Source organism: Kogia breviceps, chromosome 8 (genome assembly GCF_026419965.1).
Source record: "Kogia breviceps isolate mKogBre1 chromosome 8, mKogBre1 haplotype 1, whole genome shotgun sequence".
Taxonomy (NCBI): Eukaryota; Metazoa; Chordata; class Mammalia; order Artiodactyla; family Physeteridae; genus Kogia; species Kogia breviceps.
Window position 1 is genome coordinate 69,120,133 of NC_081317.1, and position 25,588 is coordinate 69,145,720.

The 25,588-nt window shown below is 37.2% G+C and overlaps 1 protein-coding gene across 7 annotated transcripts in view; it reads left to right on the forward strand.

Annotated features, from left to right (window-relative positions):
* Positions 1-25,588, forward strand: part of RFX3 (regulatory factor X3) — a 294,590-nt gene that overhangs the window by 264,270 nt on the left and 4,732 nt on the right. For all 7 annotated transcript variants that reach the window (XM_059071874.2, XM_067040152.1, XM_059071890.2 and 4 more), the window contains 2 exons: positions 6,025-6,178; positions 24,219-24,261. In XM_059071874.2, coding sequence (XP_058927857.1) covers positions 6,025-6,178; positions 24,219-24,261 — 197 coding nt within the window. The remainder of the gene's footprint in view (positions 1-6,024; positions 6,179-24,218; positions 24,262-25,588) is intronic.

The window sequence follows — 25,588 nt, forward strand, 5'->3', positions numbered from 1 at the left end:
AGTATTTTTAAAAATAACTAAGTATTATAACTGAAGGTCAGCACCCTTTTTTTTTTCATTTTCCAACAGAATTTAGTATTACATGTGTACTTTATGCTGAAATACAGTGATTGCCCAGCTGTCAAATAGAATCCAAAAGCCTTAGCATGGCCTATAAGACCCTATGTGGTCCAGCTGCTAGTGACCTCCAGGTCCCACCGTGTATTCTCTTTGCTCACGTCCTCCAGCCACACTAGCCTCTGGGCTGTCCTTGGAATAAAACAAACATAGTTCTGCCTCAGTCTCTGTATTTGCTCTCCTTTCTGCCAGGAAAGCTCACATGTTCACAAGGCTCACTCCTTCACTTCAGTCTCGGTTCTGCTCAAGATATCACCTCCTCAAAAAGAGTTTTCCTGACACCCTAACTTGAAGTGCCGGCACCCATCACTCTCCAATCTCTTAATGTGATTTATTGTTTTTCATAGGGTTTATCACTACCTAATTGTATATTTTATATCTACTCTGTTTTTATCAGCTGTCTGTCCTACTAGAATGTGAGCTCTGTTGAAACCAAATTTTTGTCTGACTTGCTCTAGAACAAGACCCTGGCACAGGGTAGGAACACAATAAAGTAGGAACTTTAGGAACACAATAAATATCTATTGTGTAGGAGTAGGAACACAATAAATATCTATTGAATGAATGAATGTGAATTCTCTTGGAATAAAAAAATTGAATTTGCATTTTGTTTAATAATATCAGAAAGCTACTCAGTATGAATATTCTTCTTAGTCATTTACATTATTTTAAGGGAAATATAAATCCCTAAAAGTTGCATTTTGAAATATATATATAATTCATTCTATATCTGTGATATTTATCCCTGCAAAGATTTATTGACATTCAACTGGCCCAAGATTCTTCTCTGTTACAATGAATATTTTCTTTTTAAAATAAACATTTTTTGGATTATGAAATTAGTATATACTCACTTTAGGAAATCTGGGAAATACAAATACTATAAAAAGAATAAACTTAAATCATCCATAATTTTACTACCCAGAAATAACTACTGGTAAAATGTTTTCTTTCGGTATTATATAAAATTGAGATCCAATTGTTTATCAGAGTTTATTATCTGTATTTTTCCCTTAACATTTTTCATTTAACATTATACCTTAAGCATATCTTAAGAAACATAATTTTTAATGTCCTCACAATATTCCATTTTGTGTATGTCTCATACATTATTTAAATATCCCGTTTGTCTCTTATTGAGCATTTAGGTGGTTTTTCATCTTGTGATACAATTATTAAAAATACTGTAATGATTATCTTTGTATAAAGTTGCACATTTATCTTCAGATAAATTGAAATAAATTTGCACTTTTTAAGGTGACTACTGTTTTAATGAAGTGTGCTATCTCGATGCTAGTAAAGTATTAATTAAACATTCCCATTTATTTAGGGATAGGATTTTTTTAAAGAATTATATCGATGGTTTCTATGTTAAATGGGCTCATATTATACTTCTGAGTTCTTGCACTTAACATTATATCATTGACATCTTTCCAAGTTACTGCCTATATGTGTACTCGCCCTCATTTCTTTAAACTATTGTATAAATTTACATATATGAATGAACCATTTTTTTTACTTAGTATCCTACAAATGGATATTTAGTGTTGCCCCCTATTTTCTCACTAGTATAAATATTGCTGCAATTAAAACTATCTTTGTTTATTTGTATAAATTTCTAGAATTAGAACTGCTAGGTGATCACACCGGTCAGAATGGCCATCATCAAAAAATCTACAAACAGTAAATGCTGGAGAGGGTGTGGAGAAAAGGGGAGCCTCATACACTGTTGGTGGGAATGTAAATTGATACAACCACTATGGAAAACAGTATGGAGGTTCCTTAAAAAAAGTGAAAATAGAACTACTATATGACCCAGCAATCCCACTACTGGGCATATTACCCTGAGAAAACCATAATTCAAAAAGACACATGCACCCCAACGTTCATAGTAGCAGTATTTACAATAGCCAGGACATGGAAGCAACCTAAGTGTCCATTGACAGAGGAATGGATAAAGAAGATATGGTATATATATAATGGAATATTACTCAGCCATAAAAAGGAGTGAAATTGGATCATTTGTAGAGACGTGAATGGACCTAGAGAGTGTCATAGAGATTGTTCCTACAGAGTGAAGTGAGAAAGAGAAAAGCAAATATTGTATAATAACGCATATATGTGGAATCTAGAAAAATGATATAGATGATCTTAGTTGCAAAGCAGAAATAGAGAAACAGACGTAGAGAACAAATGTATGGATACCAAGGGGGAAAGGAGTGGGGTGGGAGGAATTGGGAGACTGGGATTGACACATACACATTATTGATGCTATGTATAAAATGGATAACTGATGGGAACTCACCTAGTGCACTGTGGTAACCTAAATGGGAGGGAAGTCTAAAAGGGAGGGGATATCTGTATGTGTATGGCCCATTCGTTTTGTTGTGCAGTGGAGGCTAACACAACTTTGTAAAGCAATGATGCTCAGCCATAAAAAGGAATGAAGTTGAATTATTTGTAGTGAGGTGGATGGACCTAGAGTCTGTCATACAGAGTGAAGTAAGTCAGAAAGAGAAAAACAAATACCATATGCTAAAACATATATATGGAATCTAAAAATAAAAAATGATTCTGATGGACCTAGGGACAGGACAGGAATAAAGACGCAGATGTGGAGAATGGACTTGAGGACATGGGTGGGGGGGGAGGGTAAACTGGGACAAAGTGAGAGAGTAGCATTGACATGTATACACTACCAAGTGTAAAATAGATAGCTACTGGGAAGCACAGGGATATCAGCTCCATGCTTTGTGACCACCTAGAGGAGTGGGATAGGGAGGGTGGGAGGGAGATGCAAGAGAGAGGGGATATGGGGATATATGTATACATATAGCTGATTCACTTTGTTATATAGCAGAAACTAACACAACATTGTAAAGCAGTTACACTCCAATCAAGATGTTTTAAAAAAAAAATCGTCAGAGAGAGAGATAGCCTGCTTGTATGCAGGGCTTATTTTCTGAGCTTTCCATCAAGGATCATAGTCTTGGGTTGGTTGCTCTCCAAAGCCTGCAAATAAAAGGTATTTTGTAAAAACAACAACAAGAAAGCACTGCTAGGTGAAAGCATTTGTGCATTTTAAATTTCGACATGTGTTGCCAAATTTCCCTTCATAAGTGTTTTGGGAATTTATGCTTATAGAAACAGCAAATGAGAGTTCTTTCTCCATACCCTCTCCAACACTGATCTTTTAATGTCTTATAGTATAATAGATGATATATAGTATCTTACCTTTAATTTACATTTCTTTTAATTTTGAATAAGTTTAGTCATATTTTTGTATACTTGTTAGCCATTAGTCTTCTCCAGGCTGTATTTTAAATAGCTGCTGTCTTTCTTCAGCAAGAGATGTGTTCTTAGGAGTGAATATTCCACCCCATATTATTTAATTTTTCAAAGTTATTTACTTCACGTGATCAAATTTGGATGGATGTAAAAATGTTAGGCAACTTTTTATTATTTTTATGTTGTTTTTGCTTTTGCTTTTTAAAGTAGAGGATTCTCTGCCTGTTAAAATTTGTTTCATAGGAAAATAAAGTTTAATTTCAATAGCTATTAAATTTATAATAATTATTTTTATGAATAGGTGATGTGTTACTGAATTTTGGGAAAAGCATGCATCGAATTATAACAGAATTTTGCCACTATATCTTTGACATATAAATGAAAGTGTTCATTTATTTTTAGTGATTCTTTTATAGAGTTCCAAACTTAAGGTATTCATTAAAATATTTGACTCTAAGGAATCATTCACCAGTACTGCTTTTTATGATAAGGAGTATATTATTAACTCCAACATATGGAATAGTATAGTAATAGGTAGTTTTGCTTAGTTTTGCTTAAGATCTTACATACATTATCTCATTTGACTCTCAGGCTAATCTTGAACCTTTAAATGTTGAATGACATACTCACAATCAAGATCACATAGTGGTTAACATGAATCTAACTCCAAACCCATGCTTTTTTTCTTTTTAGTAAATAGATCCACAGAATGAGAGACATCTGCCATCATCATATAGTAACACCTGTTCTTGCTGCTGTAGCCAAATTAGAGTCAGAAGCTCAGCTCTTCCTGTTCTGTGTATTAGGATCATAATCACTTATATCTGAGTCTTGTTCTATTCATTCATAAATTTATTTCACAACCTTTAATGCATTTTATCCTTGAAATAATCACGCAAATTAGGTAGGACCAAAAGTACTGCTTTCACTTTCACCCAAAAGGAAAAACACTCTCATGGAAATGATTTTTTTTGAGATTGATAGTGAATTAATGAAGAACCAGGATCAGAATCCAGGGCTTTAGAGTTTTAGATGTACAAGTATGATCTGTCACTTGCCAAGTTGAATGTGTAGAATTTGATATATTACTAGCCTCTATATAAATAAGGTTGAAAATGAAACAGAAATGTAGTCTTCTGTTTTTCCATCTGTCTGGCATTTTACAATTCTTCATTGCAAAATAAGGCCTAGGAATATCAGCCCATACATTTGTGAGATTCTATCTCCTCCTCCTATCAAAGAATATAATGCCTGTTTTAGTTTGCATAGGACAGAAATATCTAGAAAAGACACTAAATGAAAGTGAGGAGAAACACACACACACACACACACACACACACACACACACACACACACACACACACACACACATATCCTACCCTGACTCTAAGTTAGAAATATTAAAGAGATTTGAAGTGCACGGACAGTTTAATAATTGACATGTCTTCAATGAGGCCAAAATTTTATTTTGACTCACTTCCATTTTGAGTATAATAAAGTATATTGTTAGTATTTTAATAATAATATGATTCAGATTTGGTATTCTATAAACTAAACATTCATATTTTTCAAAGTTATGCATTTCTTAATTGATTTTATTATGCTATTTCTAATGGAAGAATCACCTTAATTTAATGGAAATCAGTAAGGAACTAGAATCACTTAATCAATCTACCTTCCAACAGAACTTGCAGGGATCCTGGTACATAACCTCCTACATTCTACATTGCCACATCTGGGAACATTGCTTAGTGTATATATATATATATATATATATATATATATATATATATATATATATATATATATACTTTAAAAAAATTATTATTTATTTATTTATTTATTTTTGGCTGCATTGGGTCTTGTTGCTGTGCTTGGGCTTTCTCTAGTTGTGGTGAGCGGGGGGCTACTCTTCATTGCAGTGCGCAGACTCCTCATTGTGGTGGCTTCTCATTGTGGAGCATGGGCTCTAGGTACGCAGGTTTCAGTAGCTGTGGCTCACGGGCTCTAGAGCGCACGCTCAGTAGTTTGGTGCATGGGCTTAGTTGCTCCGAGGCATGTGGGATCTTCTTGGACCAGGGACCGAACCCGTGTCCCCTGCATTGGCAGGCGGATTCCTTACCACTGCCCCACCAGGGAAGTCCCTGCTTAGTATATTTTGTAAACTTGGTCAAATACATATTTTTCTCACAGCGTACCCCAGAGGTCGTTATCATTGAGAGATAGTGACACAGTGTTTACACATCAATAAGACCTTCACTTTGAGTTGCTTTTTCTTATGGTGATGAGTTGTCAGCCTTCCAAAAATCTTTTTTATTCCATTCTGACCCCTTTGTGAATTTAATAGAATCAAAAGACTTGCCTATGACAGTAAAATGGTTGTTCCCAGTTAATACTTGTCTAGCTCTAATAAGGGTCTAGTCAAGTTTCAGTGAAGATGACCTCTTTACCACTCTGAAAGAGTTGAGCCAACTGCTTTCAGTAGTGAAATTATTCCATGGCAGGTTGTGTGCTATACCAATCTTTTAGACCTCTAACTTCTTTTAAGAGGAAAATTAGACTGAACTCTAATCCTGCTCACTAACAATGGCTGCCTATGTGTCTTTTCTCTTGGAACAGCTCAATGGTTATTCGGGACTTAACCCTACGCAGTGCTGCTAGCTTTGGCTCCTTCCACCTGATCCGTCTGCTCTACGACGAGTATATGTTCTACTTAGTAGAACATCGTGTTGCTCAGGCAACAGGAGAGACACCCATAGCGGTCATGGGTGAGGTAAGAGAGGCTAAAAGAGCTATGACCCACAGGGCTTTCTAAAAAGATCTGAATTTATTTTAACCTAAAGGTATTAATCATCGAAGCAACGGTTCCTAAGCAATGAGTCTTGGACCCCAGAGGGCCTGTGTGTTTATTTCAGGGGGTCCTTAAATCCCTCTGTTCATATATATTTTCTTAGTCAAAGGTTCTAAAACTGTCGATTATATCATGTGAAAGTACATGGAATATTTCAATAGGCTATAAAGGTGTCTATATAAAAGAAAAGCTTAAGAATCACTGAACTTTAAATAATCCTTAATATTATTCAGCCATAAAAGAGAATAAAGTAATGCCATTTGCAGCAACAGGGATGCACCTAGAAATTATCATACCAAGTGAAGTTAAGTCAGACAGAGAAAGACAGATATTATATGATATCACTTATATGTGGAATCTAAAAAAAATAGTACAAATGAATTTATTTACAGAACAGAAACAGACTCACAGACATAGAAAACAAACTTATGGTTACCAAAGGGAAAGCAGGGGTGGGATACACTGGGGGGTATGGGATTAACAGATGCACACTACCATATATAAAATAGATAAGCAACAAGGTTTTACTGTATATAGCACAGGGAACTTGATCCAATATCTTGTAATAAACTGGAAAAGAATTGAAAAAAGTTTATAGATATACACATATATAAACATATGTATAACCGAATCACTTTGTTGTATACCTGAAACTAACACAATATTGTAAATTAGCTATACTTCAATTAAGAAAAACCTTATTGACTGGAAAATAAGGAAGATTGATGCTTCTGATAAGGCTAAGGGCTAGGAACTGAGGAAAAAGTTAAATATGTATTTTATGGACTCTTTTTCCAAGTGCCCAAGAACAAAATGAAGGATAATAACAACGATGGTGAAAATGATAGCTAACATTCTGGGGGCACTTACTGTGTGCCAAACACAGTCCTAAGTCCCTTATGTATAATAAAGCATTTAACACATACAGCAACTCTTTGAGATAGGTGCTACATTTTCCTGTTTACAGATGAGAGTCTGAGGTTCAGGAAGAAAACTAAGACACAGAGAGACTAAAGGGTTACATAGCTAGCAGACAGTGGAGACCTGCTTTGAATATTCAGTCTGATTTTCATACCCGTGCTCCTAATCACTAAAGATGTAGGAAGAAAATTCTCTTCTTCTTAATTTCTGGATAGTGTCAAAATGTATTTTCAACATGTCATAAAGCTAAAATGCTAAAGTTAATATATACAAGGGCTGGTTAATATAATGAGGGATAGATGCACATGCACAAATGATTCAGCCCTGGTTCACTTTGTTGTATTGAACTGGGTTTTGACTGAATCCAGATTTTACTGGATTATGCCAGGTTAGGCAATGTTACATATTACCGCCCAAAGCAGTCAAGAAGACATGTTCACTTTTAAGCTATGTGTATGTGCTTATTTAAATTTAAAAAGTAAAAATAAATATTAGATGCTTTTCCTAGTTTAATAAATATTATGATAAAGATATAAATTTAAAAATATATTAAAATACCTCAAGGACCTTTATAAGTATTCTAATATAAATAAATAAAATACATGTGACTTTTATTCAGAAAGTTGGTTAAAATATTCTTCTTTCCCTCTTTAAAATCCCTTGCTGTATGCTGATCTATACGTGTTTGTATGTTTCTTAATGGTGATTGTGCCTAAATGATGCCAATTATGTGTATGTGAGATTAAGCAAGATTCATTTTAGCTTTTAAATTACAGGCAGGACCTCATCATTGGCCAAAACAATCTGGACTTTTCTTAGATTTTACTTCCCCTCAGTTCCTCTTTCCTTAGTTCTTTTATAGATGCCTGGTTGCAAAATGCCCAGTTGGCAAGTAGATTAAATACGATAAAATTTTTTAACTCAGGGCTCAAAACTTCTGAAATAGACATGCCTTTTGGTATATTTAACACATTTGGCAACTACCTCATATGCTCCAGGACTTCTTTAACAGGATAACCAGGATAATGATAAACAGCGATTCTCATTAACACCATGTGGCTAATCCTGATGCGTGATCTCTGCTTCCCTTGCATCTCTAGGGAACAAAGCCTGTGGCCATGAGCCAGTGACACAGTGTGAAGACTTAGCGACCTCCTCATATGCTAATACAAGCAGTACTGGCTCACCAGTATTAAAATGGCCTTATATAGTCTATACTGCCAACTAATCATTCTAATGATTTATTGACATTCTTTTTTACTATATGTAAACAATGTAAATGAATAAGACAGATTGCCACATGATTCAAAGATATAATATAAATAAAGTCTAGATCAGAAAGTAAGGTATAGGGCTTCCCTGGTGGCGCAGTGGTTGAGAGTCCGCCTGCGGATTCAGGGGACGTGGGTTCATGCCCTGGTCCGGGAAGATCCCACATGCCGCGGAGCGGCTGGGCCCGTGAGCCATGGCTGTTGGGCCTGCGCGTCGGGAGCCTGTGCTCCGCGGGCGGGGGAGAGGCCACAGCAGGGAGAGGCCCGCATACTGCTAAAAAAAAAAAAGAAAGTAAGGTATAAATACCTTCTCTAAGATCAAAGATCTAAGCATACCTCTTGATTTCTTTGCTTACTATCTCCTTACCCAATTTATAGGAAAATCCTTTGAGCTGTCTGTGCTCATCCATTATTCAGCCCAGGCCAAGTAAAGCTATTTTTACAGGCTTGATCTCCCCGTAAAACATTGATGCCTCATAGACCAATTGGCCATTATAGACCTGTTGGCCATGGTCATATTATCATGTCTAAAATTTCTTGATTCTTGGGAAAAGGAGAAGGAAATTCAAGGGAAAGGAAGACTGTTTTCTCATGCATCTCTCACGTGTTACCCTAAGCCTACCCTAGAAGTGAGATTGGAGGTAAAAAAGGCTTTTGTGTGTCAAGCCTCAGCTGCATTCTTAGCTCCTTCAATGACTTCCCTTTCCAAACCTCAAATCCAGAAGTGCCTGTGTATATAATGGGAGCAACACTGCAGGCCAAAATCCATTGAAATCCATAAAAATCACCATTACCCTCAATTGCAGCAAGTGGTTTTCAGTCATCAGGAACAACAACCACAAAAACTATAATAATTGTCACTATGTATGGAGAATGTATTATACCCTTAATGAAATTAAGCTCTTGATCTATCTGCTAATGGCCCTTTCTCAGTAAATGGTACCCTCCCTGTCGATCATGTTGGATATGTGAGCATCATCTTTATGTATCTTTCTGTCTTGACCTGCATATCCAGCCAGTTACTAAGTCTGCCCTTTCCCAAACTCCCCATAGTGCAGTCAGTATCATCTTATGAAAATGCAAACTTGATTGTGTTATCCACACTTAAAACCCTTTAGTGGCTTTTTCTTTTTCTACTTAAGGAAGAAAAGTCTTCCCTTGGTATAAGATCTGGCCCTGTCTCTCCAGTCAACCTCACCCTCCCTCTTCCAGGTCCTTCTGCTGCAATCACAGTAGTCTTTTCTCTGTTCTTATTCACCAAGCTTTTCTCATAATTGGACCACTGTGTAAACTGTTCTTTTACCTGGAACCCTCTGCCTGACTCTCCTTGCCCATTCTAACTCCTTCATGTCTTAAATATCAGTTCCTTGAGGAGGCCCAATTTCCCCCAGACTATGTTAGATACTCCTTTTCTCTCTGATTTGTACTTTTACTTTTCATTCTAGAACCTACACAATATTAATTGCGTGATTCTTTGTATGATTTGTGTTATCGAAGATTTAACGCCTGGAAATAATGGAGAACTTTAAGTCAGAAGAACTAAACTCTACTTATAGTTCTGTCATTTATGGTAGTATAATCTTGGGCAAATCCTGTTCACTTTTGTTGATTCTCAGACTTATCTCTAAAATTAATTTATTCATTTATTTAACAAATACTTCTTATGTATCTACTCTAGAACAAACATTATAATGTTTAGGATGTAGTGATGAACAAAATGGATTTTGATGCTGCATTCAAGGAACTTATATTTTAGTAGGGGATGCATATTTGTTAAATGTTCATATAACTACATAGCTATAAATTCTGATAAGTGCTGTAAAGGAAAATTAAAGGGATATAGGAATACTTAAAGAATAATATTCACTTGTGAGTGAATATTATTTTTAATCTATTTTACAGATGATGTAATGAGACACAGAGCCATCAAGTCACAGTCACACAGAGTCACACAGCTACTAGGTTGTAAAATCAGGTTCTGAAACCAAGCAGCCTGGCACCAAAGCCCTTGCTGTTAATCTACCATGCTTATTACCTGCTGCAGGATGGGGTGAGATTGGAATAAGAATAATTCAGAAATCAGTAAAGGGACAGCTGAAAAGTAGTCACAAACTTTATTGGACATTTGTTTTACCTTTATAGGCCCTGTATTTGGGAGAGGTGTCAGGCAGCTAAATAGATCCAGAAGCAAAGGGAAATGTTTCCCTTTCAAAGTAACTTAAGGATAATTAATATATCTTTTCACTAATGTGAATTCAATAAATGAGTTTTTTTTTTTTTTTTTTTTTTTTTTTTTTGGTATGCGGGCCTCTCACTGTTGTGGCCTCTCCCGTTGCGGAGCACAGGCTCCGGACGCACAGGCCCAGCGGCCATGGCTCACGGGCTCAGTCGCTCCGCGGCATGTGGGATCTTCCCGGACCAGGGCACGAACCCGTGTCTCCTGCATCGGCAGGCGGATTCTCAACCACTGCGCCACCAGGGAAGCCCAAATGAGTTTTAAAATTAACATTATTTACATTATTTGAGCAGGCAAGAGAGACCAATACATCATGTTTTACATATAAACACAGTATACAGACATACAAGTTTTATTTTTACATTCCCTGTAGCACTGACATTTCAGTTGTTGAAATGAAGGCTACCATGTAATGGAACCCCCCAATGAAACAGCATCACCACCATGAGTTTTCTTCTAAACGTCAGCCTGCTACTACATTCATACTGAGCAGTAAGTTATTTAAAGCATTTCCATTTCCAAAGTTTCATTATTATTTTTATTTTTTGCCTAGATGTTAAAAAGGAAACAATTTATTTACTGCTAAGATTTATGCAATTTTTTGAATTTTTATTTAAATATTATAAATATGCCAATAGAGTTTCTGGCAGTGGTGAAATTTGAAGAGTAGGAATAAAGCAAAATAAACAAGCTGCATCTGTTTGCACACCTGTTAAATTTTTTAAAAAATCATAAGGTTTTCTGTACAGCTCTGACAAGGAAAATTGAGCAGAAAATATCCTTTTATTTGGATTTTAAGACTAGTTGAAGGATATTTAGAAGTTAATGGCATACATGCTTTATTTCTTTAAAATATACGTAGTCTTAATATATTCATTGAATCTATAAATTTTTATTGCTTCATAAAATGATTTTCTGTGACAAACATTTTTATATTTAATGTATTAAATATATTTAAATTGTATTTATCATAATTTAATTATACTTAATATTATATCTATATAATCAACTTTTTGAAATAAAAATAGGAACCAAAAGCTGCTTTAATTGCTCAGCTGTGAATATCAATATTAAAAATATAATATTTTAGTAATATTTTTAGGGAAAAAAATTGAGGAACTCTTAAGGGTTTACCATTAAAAGAAAAATGTCTTGGCTTCAGTAAAATTGATATACTCAAAGTGAAAGGGGAAGAAACTTTAAAATTTAAAAACTGGAGAAGAGCAATAATAATTCACAGGCAAGCTTTTAGGATAAAAGTTGAGTGAAAAAGTTCCATTTGATGGAAGTACAACCATTGTAAATATGCATGGGTGCTTAAGATAAAATCAAATTAATGAAAAATAGATTTCAGTGAGCATTATTCTAGTGCAACTAGGGAATACACTGAAAATGTACCTGTTGAATAATAGACTTGTTATAGAATATTTTAAAAGGGATGAATCATATCACAGTTGAAATCATTTGCAGGAAAAAAAAACATCTTGGAACAATAGTAACTTAAAAAGTGTAATGAATACTTGTCAAAAGTTATATTAGTTATTTATAATAAAGCTCACTGTTTATTAATATTTTTCTAATTGAAGACTGGTCTTGTGACAACTAGTGTGCTAAATGTCTTACATTTTTATTTAATATTCACCAAAACCTTACAAGGGATATGTTAGTGTCCCCATTTCACCCATAAGGAAAACAGAGGTTGAAAGTTGCCCAATATCAGAACTTGTGGTGGCGCTAACTGTAGGAAATGGGGCTGTCTCATTCCAAATAGCCAAATCGGTTCAATCCATATTTTAATTTTTCACCATATAAATTGTTTATAGACAGTTTTGGAATAGGGACTAATTTATTTCTGTCTGTACTTTACAACTCCCCCAAATGCCTGCACGCTCACAGTCATGCACAAACCAGATGCCTGGTATGAAAGCTTTCATTATTTTGTTCCAAGGCTTCTTTCCTCTGCATTGCAGGATGCATCTTGATAGTCCTACCACCCTTCCCCTTTCCACTTTTTGTTAGTAGACGTTCAGAATATGCAAACTGAATGGAGTATTAGTCTAAGCAAATTGCAGTTGGAAAGCTAAATCTGCCAGAAGACAACAACAACAACAAATTACACCCTTCAGCTCCTCTGTACCCACCCACAGACCTAAATCAAAGTTATGTTTTTAGAATTTGCAGTTTGCTTTTAGCTGTAAATCTGCTCCTCTACATTAGCACAATTCTAACAACTTGAAAATAAATGATAAAAGTGACTCCCTGGAAAGCCTTTCTCCTACACCTTCAACCTCCAAGTTCCTAAGAATTATCTCTGTAGATGCTCTCCTGTTTTTTTTCCTCCTCTTTCCTGGTTTGTCATTCTGTTCCTTGCTCTCCTTGCATGTGAGTAAAGCACCTATTGACTCAGCAGCCCAGGGCTGCAACCCTATCCCTCTGGGATGCCTGCTCATGAGCTTCCTCCACTTGGTTTCCTTCCCTGCTTGCTCTGGGCTCTAACCTCTCCTCACATCCTCTTCAGGGAATGGAGTTTTGCCTACAGCTCTGGTCTAAACACAATCCCATAATAGGTGCCTCAAAAATACTCATTCAAGGAAGGAAGTACAAAAGGATGATGGAAAGACAGACAGCCAACTAACAGAACTTCTCATTTCATTTCATGATGGACATACTGGATCTCTATATCAGGAAAATAATGCTCCTAGACCAAGAAGAGCTCCCTTTCCCCAGAATACTCCTTCAATATTTCAGAGAACCTCCGTATGAAGTTGGGTTTTCATAAGTGCTTACAACTAGAGATTAGTTTTCCTGAAGTGTTTGGAAGTGGGAAAAGAGAAGAAAATAGAAATCCAAGATTTCTTGACATTTTTCAAGAACTAAAATGATCACTGTAGACGTTGGGAAGGGAAACTTGGCACACTGTCCTCTTCAGCAAAGTCCACCACTGGGCTCTTTGCTTGGCAACAGTTTAGCCTGGTAGCCCAGCCTCAGAGTCAGCTAGGTGTGAAAGGTTCCCTGGCCTAGATTAAGCATGACAGGTGCCCCTGCTGGCCTCCTTGCCATGCTCTATCATCCTGCACCCAGCCCAAGTGGCTCTGGCCTTCCACTGTCTTTCTGGTATTTTTGCTCAGACACAGGTGAAGTTGATGGTTGCTGGCCCTCCTGGTAAAGAAATAGTCCTTGTTTGGGTTGGGTAATTTCCTCAATTCACGAGAATTGTTTTCTGCTTCTCACCATCACTATACTAAACTATACTTTCATAAGTATGAGAGATTTTCAGCAAGTATATGGGCCAGTTGTGATGATCCTACAAGCACTTCAAATCTGATTCATGCTAGTGGTAAAGGTCTGCTTGGTACAAAGAGAACGTGTTTCCACAGTTCCACCACCGTTGTCTCTCCAGTTAATAATTTCCAAAAAAAGGGGAAGTGGTATAATCAAAATAGGTACTCCTCTGACATCATAAATTGATATCATGCTTTTCTGATAGACAGTGAATGTGGCCTCAGTGGGAGCTTGTCTTTAGTTAAGAGCACCAAGGTTCTTTCTTTTCAGCCCATAGTTTTATTTACATAAAGGATATGCTGCCAGGCCCAACCCTAGCATTTGCAGGACCTATGGTACCCTCCGTCTAAATATTTTAAAAGTTATGAATGAAACTAGAAATAAAATCTGTTCTATCCACCTAGGATGGTAAATATATCTTGGTAATAACTTGGAAGGCTGGGTTTAAATTTAAAATTCTTAAGCTCCTCCTAGTTCCATGCCAGAAAATGGTGACATAGACATAGTTGACCCATGACCCACCCTGTGGCCCCTAGACCGCTTCTCTTGTGTATCATTCCCTATCCTGTATTGTGAAGAGCCTGTGCTCATGCTTGTGGGCACCTCGGTCCAGTGTTCGGGTTTTGTCTGCCCTTTGCAAATAGCTGCACCTCCGCACTGGCTCTCCCTTCTTTCTTCTGAAGGGTGGACTTAGGGAGAGACCTGCACAGGCCTGAAAGGGGACTTCGGGCTTTAGGCAGGGAATTCTGGAATCTCAGGTAACAAGTATGGTCTGGGGGTAGGAATGAAACACAGGCTCCAGGAGGGCACATCCACGTGGCCCAGTGGACTCCTTGTCTGTGGGGAGGGCCATGGCCACAGGAAAGCCAGAGCAGGGCTCTCCATGGTGTGGGGCTCAGGACAGAGGCCCCTCTTGGTTTGGCCTAATGGTAGCATTAAATGTTACTGGTTTTGAAATTACTTTTCTCCTCAAAAGCAACTAAGGCCTGTATTCCTACTTCTTCACTACCTGCGTGCTCACTCATGAGTGCTTCTTAGAGGTTTTATTTCTTGAAGTATAATTGATTTACAATATTAGTTTCAGGTGTACAGCCTAGCGATTCAGTATTTTTACAGATGATACTCCATTTAAAGTTATCACAAAATAATGGCTATATTTCCCTGTGCTCTAAATATATCCTTGTTGCGTATCTATTTTATACATAGCCGTTTATATCACTTCTTAGAAATTTTGAAACAATATAAAGGTAGATAAATTACTGTGTTCCCAGGGTGCAGAGGGCAACAAAAAAGCCTGAACAGTCAGAATCATGATGAAAATATGCTACCCGGGTACAGAGTAGCCAACAGCACAAGTTGCCAGGATAGCTGGCTAGCCTGAAGGGGTAGAACCAACAGCAAATATAGGGCAGAATTTGCCTTGGTGTGAAGCAAACTGGCAGAAATCTTAGCCATCTTAGCAGGCTTCAGTAAAACTATTTGGAAATACATAGAAAAGTTCACTTCCACTTGTGTTCCAAGGAACACAAGATTTTACCAAGTGGAACATTAACATGCCTTGCGAATTTTATAAAATCGGAAATCACTTTAAAGTCAGCAATTATTTTTCCTCAGTTGTGAAATCCTGTACCAGTGCTAAATGCAATGCTTTGATTAATTTGGTTCTCATTTGGAAAACATTAAATAATAATGTTCTGAAATCCCTTATGATTGAAATTTTAAGACATTTCTCTCCACCATCAAAAACATTCAAAATAGTTGCCACTACCTAATCCTTTTGTGATCAATTCTAACTTCGGTTAATAGAAATGAAATCATAGGAGATTGTGCAGCTATCTAAGGTTTGTAAAGTTCAGAACACTCAAGCTAAGTACAGAATGTTGAAAGATTAGAATTGGGTCAAGAGCTTCCAAATCTGCATGGTAACAATCTTCCTGCTTTTATAGGAACTGCTTTAAAGGCTCCAACTCCTTTATTGACTTCTTAGAAGAACAGAGCAAGAAGCACTTGGTTAGGTCAAGGTTTCCATGTTGACATTCATCTGAGCTCATCAGCTATTTCTGGTTGTGTGATCATCCTCATTATGCTAAAAGTACAAAACATACACACACACAACACCATCCTTGTTCAGGACAGCCCTTCTCATGGTATTTGCTTGAGTCATAAATGGCTTGGTCAGTACATCAAATGACTTCAACTTCAGCCCTAGACTGAGTTTATAGTGTCAACAACCTTAGGTCAAAGCCTAAGGAACACTTCCATTCTGAAGCAGTACTCCTTGTAGCCCCACTCAGCTAGAGACATTTCATTTTGAAATCACCACCTTATAGTTTTAGGGTTAAATGGAATTCTAGGACTTTAGTATTTGAAAATTGAGTCTTGAAGACATTAAACCCTATCTATTTCATATATGTGGAAACCTGAGGATCAAAGAGTATTATGTCTGGGGTCACAGGACTGATAGTGGCAGAGTTGGGGTTCAAACCCAGGTCAGGCTGGCCCCACATCCCAAGTTGTTCAACACCCAAATTTAAATTTCAGATTTCCCATTTAATACCTTTGCAACCTGGGCAAGTTATAGATACGTATATCTCAAGAAAACTTGAGTTTTCTCATCAACAAAATAAACATAAGAACCATTCCTTCACGGGGATGTTGTGAGGACTAAAGTAGGAAGGAAGATAGGTATAGGTTATTAGGTATAGGTAGACAGATGGGGTGGATAGGCAGGCAAGCAGACAGGCACATACAAGGTACCAGATTTTTGTTAGTTCTATTTCCTTTCCCTTTCCTTTCCATAAGTATATAAATATCTGAAGTTATGTGTATTAGTCAAGAGGGACTATATTTTGATTGCCTTCTACTCTGAATTATATTTTTCAATATTGATTTTACACTGACAATCCAAGTAATAATGTGTTGAATTAGACCATCATTTCTTGACAATACAAAGATAAGCTTAGAAGTTGAAATTAATAAAACAGATAACATAAATGCACGTGAAGGCTTTAATAATACTATATTACAAGGGGAAAATAGCCTGTAGACTGTTTTTGAATGGTGAGTCAAATGATTCATGGAATTACAAAGCATCCAAACACATTATTTGGGATGTAGCCAAAGTGGTAATCAGAGGCAAACTAATTCAATGCTTTATAAAACACTGCCAACATAATAGAATGGGGAAAGGAGTCAATTAGAAAAGAAAATGGCAACATTAGGGAGGAAGCATAAACATAATTGGGTCTAACTAGACATAGCTAGACTTGGATAAAATCTTATCAGTAGGATTGATTGAAAGGTCTTATACGTACTTGTGAAGCGGGAAGAAAATATTATATACAAAATTATATATATATGTAAAATTTAGGCAAGTTGAAAGGTAAAAGTCCCAAAGAGACATTTAATGTCAGCTAATCCCCCACTACCACCTTGGCATCTGGCTGCATCATCTATACAACATGGATCCTCATGGAACCATGGAGTAGCGTTAACACAAGAGGGCTTTCCGAGGTTGTTGGAGCTGCTTGTTGTGCATTTTGGTGGCATAGGTTGCTCTCATGAAACTGTCTAAAGGACCAATATGTATGTAACTGGTCCTTAGTGTGTAACTTTATCATCAGAGTTTCTCCTTAGGCCTCCTTTTGGATGTGGAGCTTAGGGCTGTTCTGGCCCCACTACTCAGTAGCTTTTGATTCCCTCAGTTTTGACTTCCACTTCTTTGTCAGGAATGACTTCCTTATGTGTCATCACTAACAACTTTCAGCTCTGTAGTCTTGGTAAACTTTTTGGATGTATGTGCGCTTCCAATAAATCTAAACCATGAAATACATGCTAGGAAAAACTTTCAGAGATAGGAAGTTTTATACATAAAATTCGAAGTCTGTAAATGAAAATAAAGAACAAATGCCCTTAGTGAGAAATATATTATAAAAAATGAATTTGTGCCTATATACAATACTATCCCACCTCACCCCTAATGAAGAGCACAAAACAGACAAAATTGAGGGGAAAATTACTGTGTTATAAACGGCTTGATCTGGAGGATGTATTCCCTCTAATAGTAGAAAAAAATTTACTGTCAAAAGATTTTATTCAGGCAAATGCAACAGTTTTTTTGAGGTAGCTTAGGTGTGTGTAGTAGGCGGTGTAATGACCCCCAAAGATGTCTACATCCTAACCCTGGGACCCTATGGATATGTTAGTTTACAGATGGACTTAAGCTTACTAATTAATTGACCTTAAAATAAGGAGATTAACCTTGATTATCTGGATTGGCCCACTGTGTTCACAAGGGTCTTTAAAAGTAGAAGAGAGAAGCAGAAGGGTCAGTGTCAGAGTGAGGTAATGGAAGAAAGACTTGACCAGACATTGCTGGCTCTGAAGATAGACGGGGGTCACACCCAGGACTGTGGGCAGCCTCTAAAAGATGGAAAAAGAAAAAAGAAATTCTCCCTTAAAATCTTCAGAAAGGAATACAACCCCACCAACACCTTAATTTTAGCTCAGCAAGACCCATTTTGGAATTCTGACTTCCAGAATTAAAAAATAATAAGTTTGTATTATTTATAGCCACCACATTTGTGGTAATTTGTTTCAGCAGCAATAGGAAACTATTACAGTATAAAAGCTAAATTGCTCTGAATGAGGTCAGTTATTACTTGTGGATTATGAACTCTTCCTCCAGTATATTATTTTTTTCTTACTTCCTCCCCTCCTCTACATACATCTCACTGACATGTCTCCATGGATGACTCCACCCCAAAAACCATCCTCATCTAGAACTATTCCTTATTTGCTTTTACCAATGGGGAACTTATGCTATTGGACTATCTCTTCACATCTTCATCCAAATTGGAAAAAAAACTTCCCACTAGGGAAGCTTGCCCCATCTAAATCACTAACACATGTAATCTTTTTCCCAGTCTCTTTTCCATGCAATCTTTCCTCGTATCCTAGACTTCATCCCTCTTCACCCACTAATTGACACAAACACCAACCTTTATCTATCTCTGTCTGTACGTACAAGACTCCATAGAAAAGAGGAAGATTAGTCTTCCGACTGATTTCCATCTTTAAAACTTGACCCATGTTTCTTTCCTTGTGACTTTCATTATTTGATGAAGCTAGTTCTTAAAGCCTCTGGTTCTATATCCTCCCTGTGGCCAAAGTCTTCACACCTTCCTTAAAGACAAAACTTCTCTTTCCTTCACTGTCTGTGAACTGGACCAAATCTTCTAGGGTTTACAAGTTCTTTTAGCCAAAGGCCAGCTCCTCATCTATTTTTTATAAAGTTTTATTAGAACACCTTCATGCCCACTCATATAACTATCATCTATGGCTATTTTTGCACTATACTAGCAGAGCTGAGTAATCGCAACAGGACCATAACGCCTAAAATATTTACTATCTGACCCCTTACTAACCCCTGTTCTAGACCATACACTTTCATATTTTGGTGCCAGCATGTAAATCAGTTATACATTGTGTGTGTGTGTGTGTGTGTGTGTGTGTGTGTGTGTGAGAGAGAGAGAGAGAGAGAGAGAGAGAGAGAGAGAGAGAGAGAGAGAGAGATTGTATCTGTCTGCCTGTAAATCTATAAATCTGGGCATACCAGCAGAGAGATTTTGTGGTAAGATGTGGTTTCTATGGAGGATGTTTACCTGGCTGCCCAGATGATGTGGTTATGATTACTCACTAATCCTTCCTCCCCAGGATGGGGTAAACTCTTCCAGCAGGGAAAGCATCCCCACGGGTGAGGTCTTCAGCCCAGTCCTTGAACTCCTTCCTTCTATCCCCAGTCTCTGTTTTGTGGGCCCCCTGTGGATCCTCACCAGTTTGCTGTCTGAGCCCCCTGGCTTCCTCTGCATTGTTTCACTTTCCAGCTATTACAATACAAGGCTTGCCTCCCTTACTGTGGAAAGTTCACTGCTGCTGGATCTAACCTGCAGTGGTCTCTGCAGTACACCTGTGGGCTGCATCCTCCCATGCTGAGCCTGGTTTCTCTCATGGTGCCTGTGCTTAGGCCTCACAGTCCTATGATGAACTACTTCTCAGCTGCTTGGCCACAAGTCAGGGTAATACTCAGGGTTGCTCTCAAGGATGCTGCCAATAGTCACATAGGCTGTGCTGACCGGTCTCCCATTTATACTTCCTGGCCATTACTACTCATCGTGAATTTATGGTCTAACAGACTTCAACTGCCTGCCTTGACCGCACATTGTTCAGTCTGCTGCTGTCCAGGAGGACACTCATTACTATGACCGGTTGTCAGGGCCTGGAGAAATGGTTTCTAGGCTAGGAGGTCTTTCTTCCTAAAAACAACAGATATGCTTTCTCTATGTTACATTCTATTTCTACTTCAGAACGTTCCCTATTTATCTATCTGGCTGACAGAATTTTAACTCCTACGTACATCAAAGGCCATATGCTTTCTACCCCAGAGCACACTTTAAATCCCTTAATTTATATTCTTCCTTCCATGTAGGAAACATACATACTTTCTCTCTCTCTGTCTCTCTCTCCCTCTCCCTCCCACTCCCTTACTCCCTCCCTTCCTAAACTGTTGGTCAGAATATCTGGTCTCAAATCTAACACCACCATATTTCCTTACAATGTTAGACAAATTAACATGTTTTTTTCAATAGCTGCAAGATTAAACCTAAGCTCCTTACCTAGCCAGATTCATAAGTTTTTTGTGAGGTGCTGATGAACAGTGACAGGGAAGGAGATGCTTAAGTAGGGCTGTGAGGAAAAGCCTCTCTGAAGAAGTGATATTGAGAAAGTGATACTTGAGGTCATCGTATTTGAGAGGAAGCCAACTATATGCTGAACCATGAAAGTACTTTATAAGCTGTAAGACGTCACCTCAGTGAATAGTAGTCCCCTCCAGTCCCCTGTGCAGCAGGGGAAATGAGAAAGCAGTAACAGTTTTTCAGTTTCTGAGGCTATAACTTTTCAGTAATCTCTGGACTTTCTTGCCAACCTCCATTTTTTAAATCCAAATCATGTCTCTCCTCCTCCTCTTCTGTTGCCGGTTTGTGTTGGCCTCATTTACGTCCTTGTCGTCTCTCTCCTGTCTGTGATGCTGCCTTCCTTATGCACGCTCAGGCTTCCCTGCCTCCCTTCCCTTCCTTCCTCCCTTCCTGCTACTTTGACTTGCTGTTCCCTCCAAACCCCTGCAATCGATTTCCCTTTCTAATAAACCTGTGGTTTTACAACCTTCTTGAAGGTTTTGTAGGCTGCCTTGGTTTTAGGCTACACTACCTGTCCTTTTTAATATAAACAACTTCTGATACTCACCTTCAGAAAGAGGGAATATTTCCAAATTAATCTGACTGGAACTGGCTGGCAGAGTGCCTAGCACATAATAAGCTCTCAATAAATATTTTTTGAATACTAAATGAATGAACTGATTGTCCTAATCTTACCTACTCTATCTATAGGATTAAGGTGTTTTTTTTCCTTAATCACATGTATATTCTTTTTTTTTTCTTGGCTGTGTTGGGTCTTTGTTGCTGCCCATGGGCTTTCTCTAGTTGCGGTGAGCAGCAGCTACTCTTCGTTGCGGTGCACGAGCTTCGCATTGCAGTGGCTTCTCCTGTTGCAGAGCACAAGCTCTAGGCACGTGGGCTTCAGGAGTTGTGGCTCACGGGCTCAGAAGTTGTGGCTCATGGGCTTAGTTGCTCCATGGCATGTGGGATCTTTCCGGACCAGGGCTCGAACCCATGTCCCCTGCATTGGCAGGTGGATTCTTAACCACTGAGCCATCAGGGAAGTCCTCAAATGTATATTCTTTCCTCACACATAAATGCATATAAAAACCTTCACCTTCCACTATACAGGGATATCAAAACCTCTTATTCACAAGATTTTTATTTTAAATCTACTGTGTATTGTACATATGGAACTTTGTCATTAATCCCAGAGACAACTACAGGCATTGGCAGTATCTTGGAGATTTTTTTTTTTTCTTTTTTTCCACAGTGTCCCTCACAGTGCATTGTCACAAGCCCTCAGCATTGAGTATGCAAATGTTTATTTACTAATGCTAATAATGGTTACAGAGATTTCTATTGTTTTTGGTTTTTATTTTCATCATCCTGAGTAATCAGATGTATTCATTCAGGTTAAGCAGAAATTTTCAAAGGAAAATCTTTCTATTACGTTGTCATATTTTCAGTTAAGTAGCAACTAAAAGCAGTGTTTCTTTCGAAGAAAAATTTCCATATGTGTTCAAAGTTTGGTTTTAGCCACTTTGCATGATATTATTGATCACCAATGGCAGTAATAATTTAGTCTCAAACAACTTTTCAAGATTTATCAAAAACAAATGGTGTATTCACTTTTTATAGATATGGAAGTATATTTAGACTCATCACTGCCAACTCATTTCCAGTATTGGGTCTTAGTGTTGTTAAGTACTCATTTAAAAGAAATAAAAATCTTACTCTGTGTGTCAACTAGAAATAACATATAAATGATCCTTCAGCTTTGGGCATTCTCTGTTTATAGTTCTAAAAATTTAAATAATACCAAAAATAGGTAGAGAATCCTGTTGTGTTTTTTGGTGCTTTTATTATATTCTTTAATTCAAGAAATCCTGTACAATTTAAACTGTGGTTTTTATTTAGACTAACATAAGGTTCTGAACCATGTGAACAGGAACAACTTCAAAACAACAGTTCAGTATTTATGATTTTATATTTGCTGCCCATGGGACGTAACTATAATGCAATGGGGCAGTCTTTCAAACAAATATGCTAAGAGTTGTGCAACCAGGAGACCCTTGTCCCCTTCAAGGCAGTCACCTCGGGAGGCTACACATTGGTTCAGTAATACTGCCATGGCTTAAAGTGATGTGGAATACCTCTTTTTAAACTAAACTGCCTCTGAACTGCTAAGAAATAATAAAGAGTAAAATGACACATTATTTTAAATATCCTGAATTGTGGCAGAGATGCATTTAAATTTGGTAAGTAATCAGAAATCATCTCAGGACCAAGTGCAATGAATAAAATGTGGAGTGTTTGGAGTCACAGTTCGATGTAAAACAAGATGGGCTTTCTTGCGTGATACATAAACTAACTCTTGAAATTGATTGTCAAGGAGGAATTTCAGAATCTTGAACCTTGGAATAAATGTATAAGCTCCCAAGGTAGCTACTCTGAAGAACAACTCATATTTAGGTTAAAAAAAAGAAATTATGTATGTTTGTTTGCAAAATAAGATCAGTTTTATTACTTTATAGACATATGTTGTAGATGAAAAAAATACTCCTATCATGGAACTCTTTATAAGCAAACTTCCGAATGTAAGTAGAATTTCTGTCTCACCCTTTCTAAGCTTTTTGAGAAACCCGAATTTCTAATAATGACTTATTCTGAATCTTCAGCTTTAAAAAAAAGTAATGTTTACCATTTAAAAAGCAGGTGCTATGAGTTTTCACTTCACCTTTTTCCGATTAGCTTTGTTACCTCTGCTCTTCAATTTTTTATTTATGTTCACCCTGAGACTCTCAAAATATATTTTATCACTGTAAAAATATCATCAAGCTTTTGAACTAAGGTAGCAAATAAAGTCTAAGCTGAAGGTTATTAATTGTTCCATATTGTTTTAATACCTTTTTGTTGCATTAATAACGATCAGATGCCTTTCTTGTTTAATTTGGGACCCTGTTATCTTAGTAAATAAAAAGATCAATACAAGAAGAGAAGTCTCAAAGATTTTGTAAACATAAATACTCTCAGTGTTGGGGCTCCTATTATGTTTTTCATTTCTACAAATAAAAACTCAAAAAAAAAACAGAGTTCATCCAAGTGGCTGGACCATGTTTCTATAGTGTAGACTCCGGGTGGACTCACGGACAGTTAATGGTGGTGGAGCTGATGCATCCTGCTTCATCAGAGCTTTTCCAAATTTATTCTACCACATCCATCTTCATCCAGGTCAGCCAGGCCCCTATTGCTTTACTGCTGAGTTCAAATAATAAAAAGTAAAATGGAGCATGGAAGACAGAAAATTGTTATCCTTTTGCAAAGAGGGTAAGACAGCTAAATTGTGACACAATTTAAACTGTTCAATTTCGACAGGTTTGATTGGAAAATTAGGTGACCTGTGTAGTTAGAGATCAAAATGGTCACTAGTTTACAGTTTTTAAAAGTCATAGTGTGGTATTTTTACTGCGGTCTCTGAGAATATTATTTTATTCTGCTTGGTAGTAACTGTTGCACAAATGACTATTGTTTTGCAGTTTGGTGATTTAAATGCTGTGTCTCCTGGAAATCTGGATAAAGGTAAGAATTGGAAATAATGTACATTTTTAAGGACTTCTTTTGAGTAAGAAATGTAGTATATGTGTATAGCACTTTTGTGGAAATGGCATACAATCCTTGATGAATATGACAGTTAAGTCTTTTGGAATCATTTTTATTTCTCCATTTCTATGCTTTCTTTATGTTACATATATTAAGTGCAAGAATTGAATTTAAATACAGTTTAAACTCTTCTTGAGTTTTTTTGCCAGCAATTAAGTACAAGTAACCAGAAATTATTTCTGGCTTTCGCCAGAGTCCTGGAAAAAAGTGATAAAATTGGGTCATATATTTTTATTTAAGGCCCACTCGGCAAGAAAAAGATTCCTCAGCCTACTCAAGTCACCAATTCACACTTTTCAGTGGAAAAAGAACTCAGAGATAACAATGAAGTTTACTATAAAAGCAAGATCAGTATTGGGATAGATGAAAAGTATAGCATGTATATTTCTTAAATTTTCATATCAGCATTGCCACTCTAATATGACAACACAATATATAATTCTGAAGAAACTCACGACCTATAAAACCACAGAGTAAAAGGAACAGGGCTCGAAGGAAAATGAGGTTGGAATAGAGTGCACACAACGAAAAACAATTTTGAAAAAAATCACAGCTCAGTTGTTGTTGTTTTTTTTAAAATGTAAAATTTCTAATAAGCACTGCAGAAAATATACACCTTTCCTCAAAAAACAAAAACACAAAAAAGTGAAGATTTCTTGAGGTTTTAAGGAATTGAGTTTTGGAGTCAGGGACAAAATGTACATAGATTGGGGAGAACTACACCATTATCCCTTCCAGGTCAGAGCCAGAGCCAGTGGGGAAACTGAGGCATGAGAAAGCACGTGGGGAGTCCGCACACGAGGTGCCACACTGTTCTCTGCAGCATCCTGCACTAGGGTACTCAGCGTTCAGCTTTCATGCCTCCTTGTGATGGAAGACATTCACATGCCGGGGAAAGTCCTGTGTGAATCAACATCACTCCCACTTTAAACTCCTATCACTATTTACCAACTGTGTTTGCATTAATTCCTGTTTTAGCAACATGCATAATAGCAAAACAGGAAAAGTAGAGAACGATAGCCCCAAAACATCATTGTTGCAGATATCTACTCTATAGGATTAACCAAAGAAACATCAGAGAGGCAAATCAATGATGAGGACAGTTTGTAAATTCAGAGCAGGAAAAGTGGCTGTTGAAACGCAGGCCCAACATAAGGCAACCCTGATGATGCACTGACACCAAAGCCTCATAATTCAAATTTGGGGATTTCATCCCAGGGTGTCTGGAGGTGTAGTAGGAATGTCG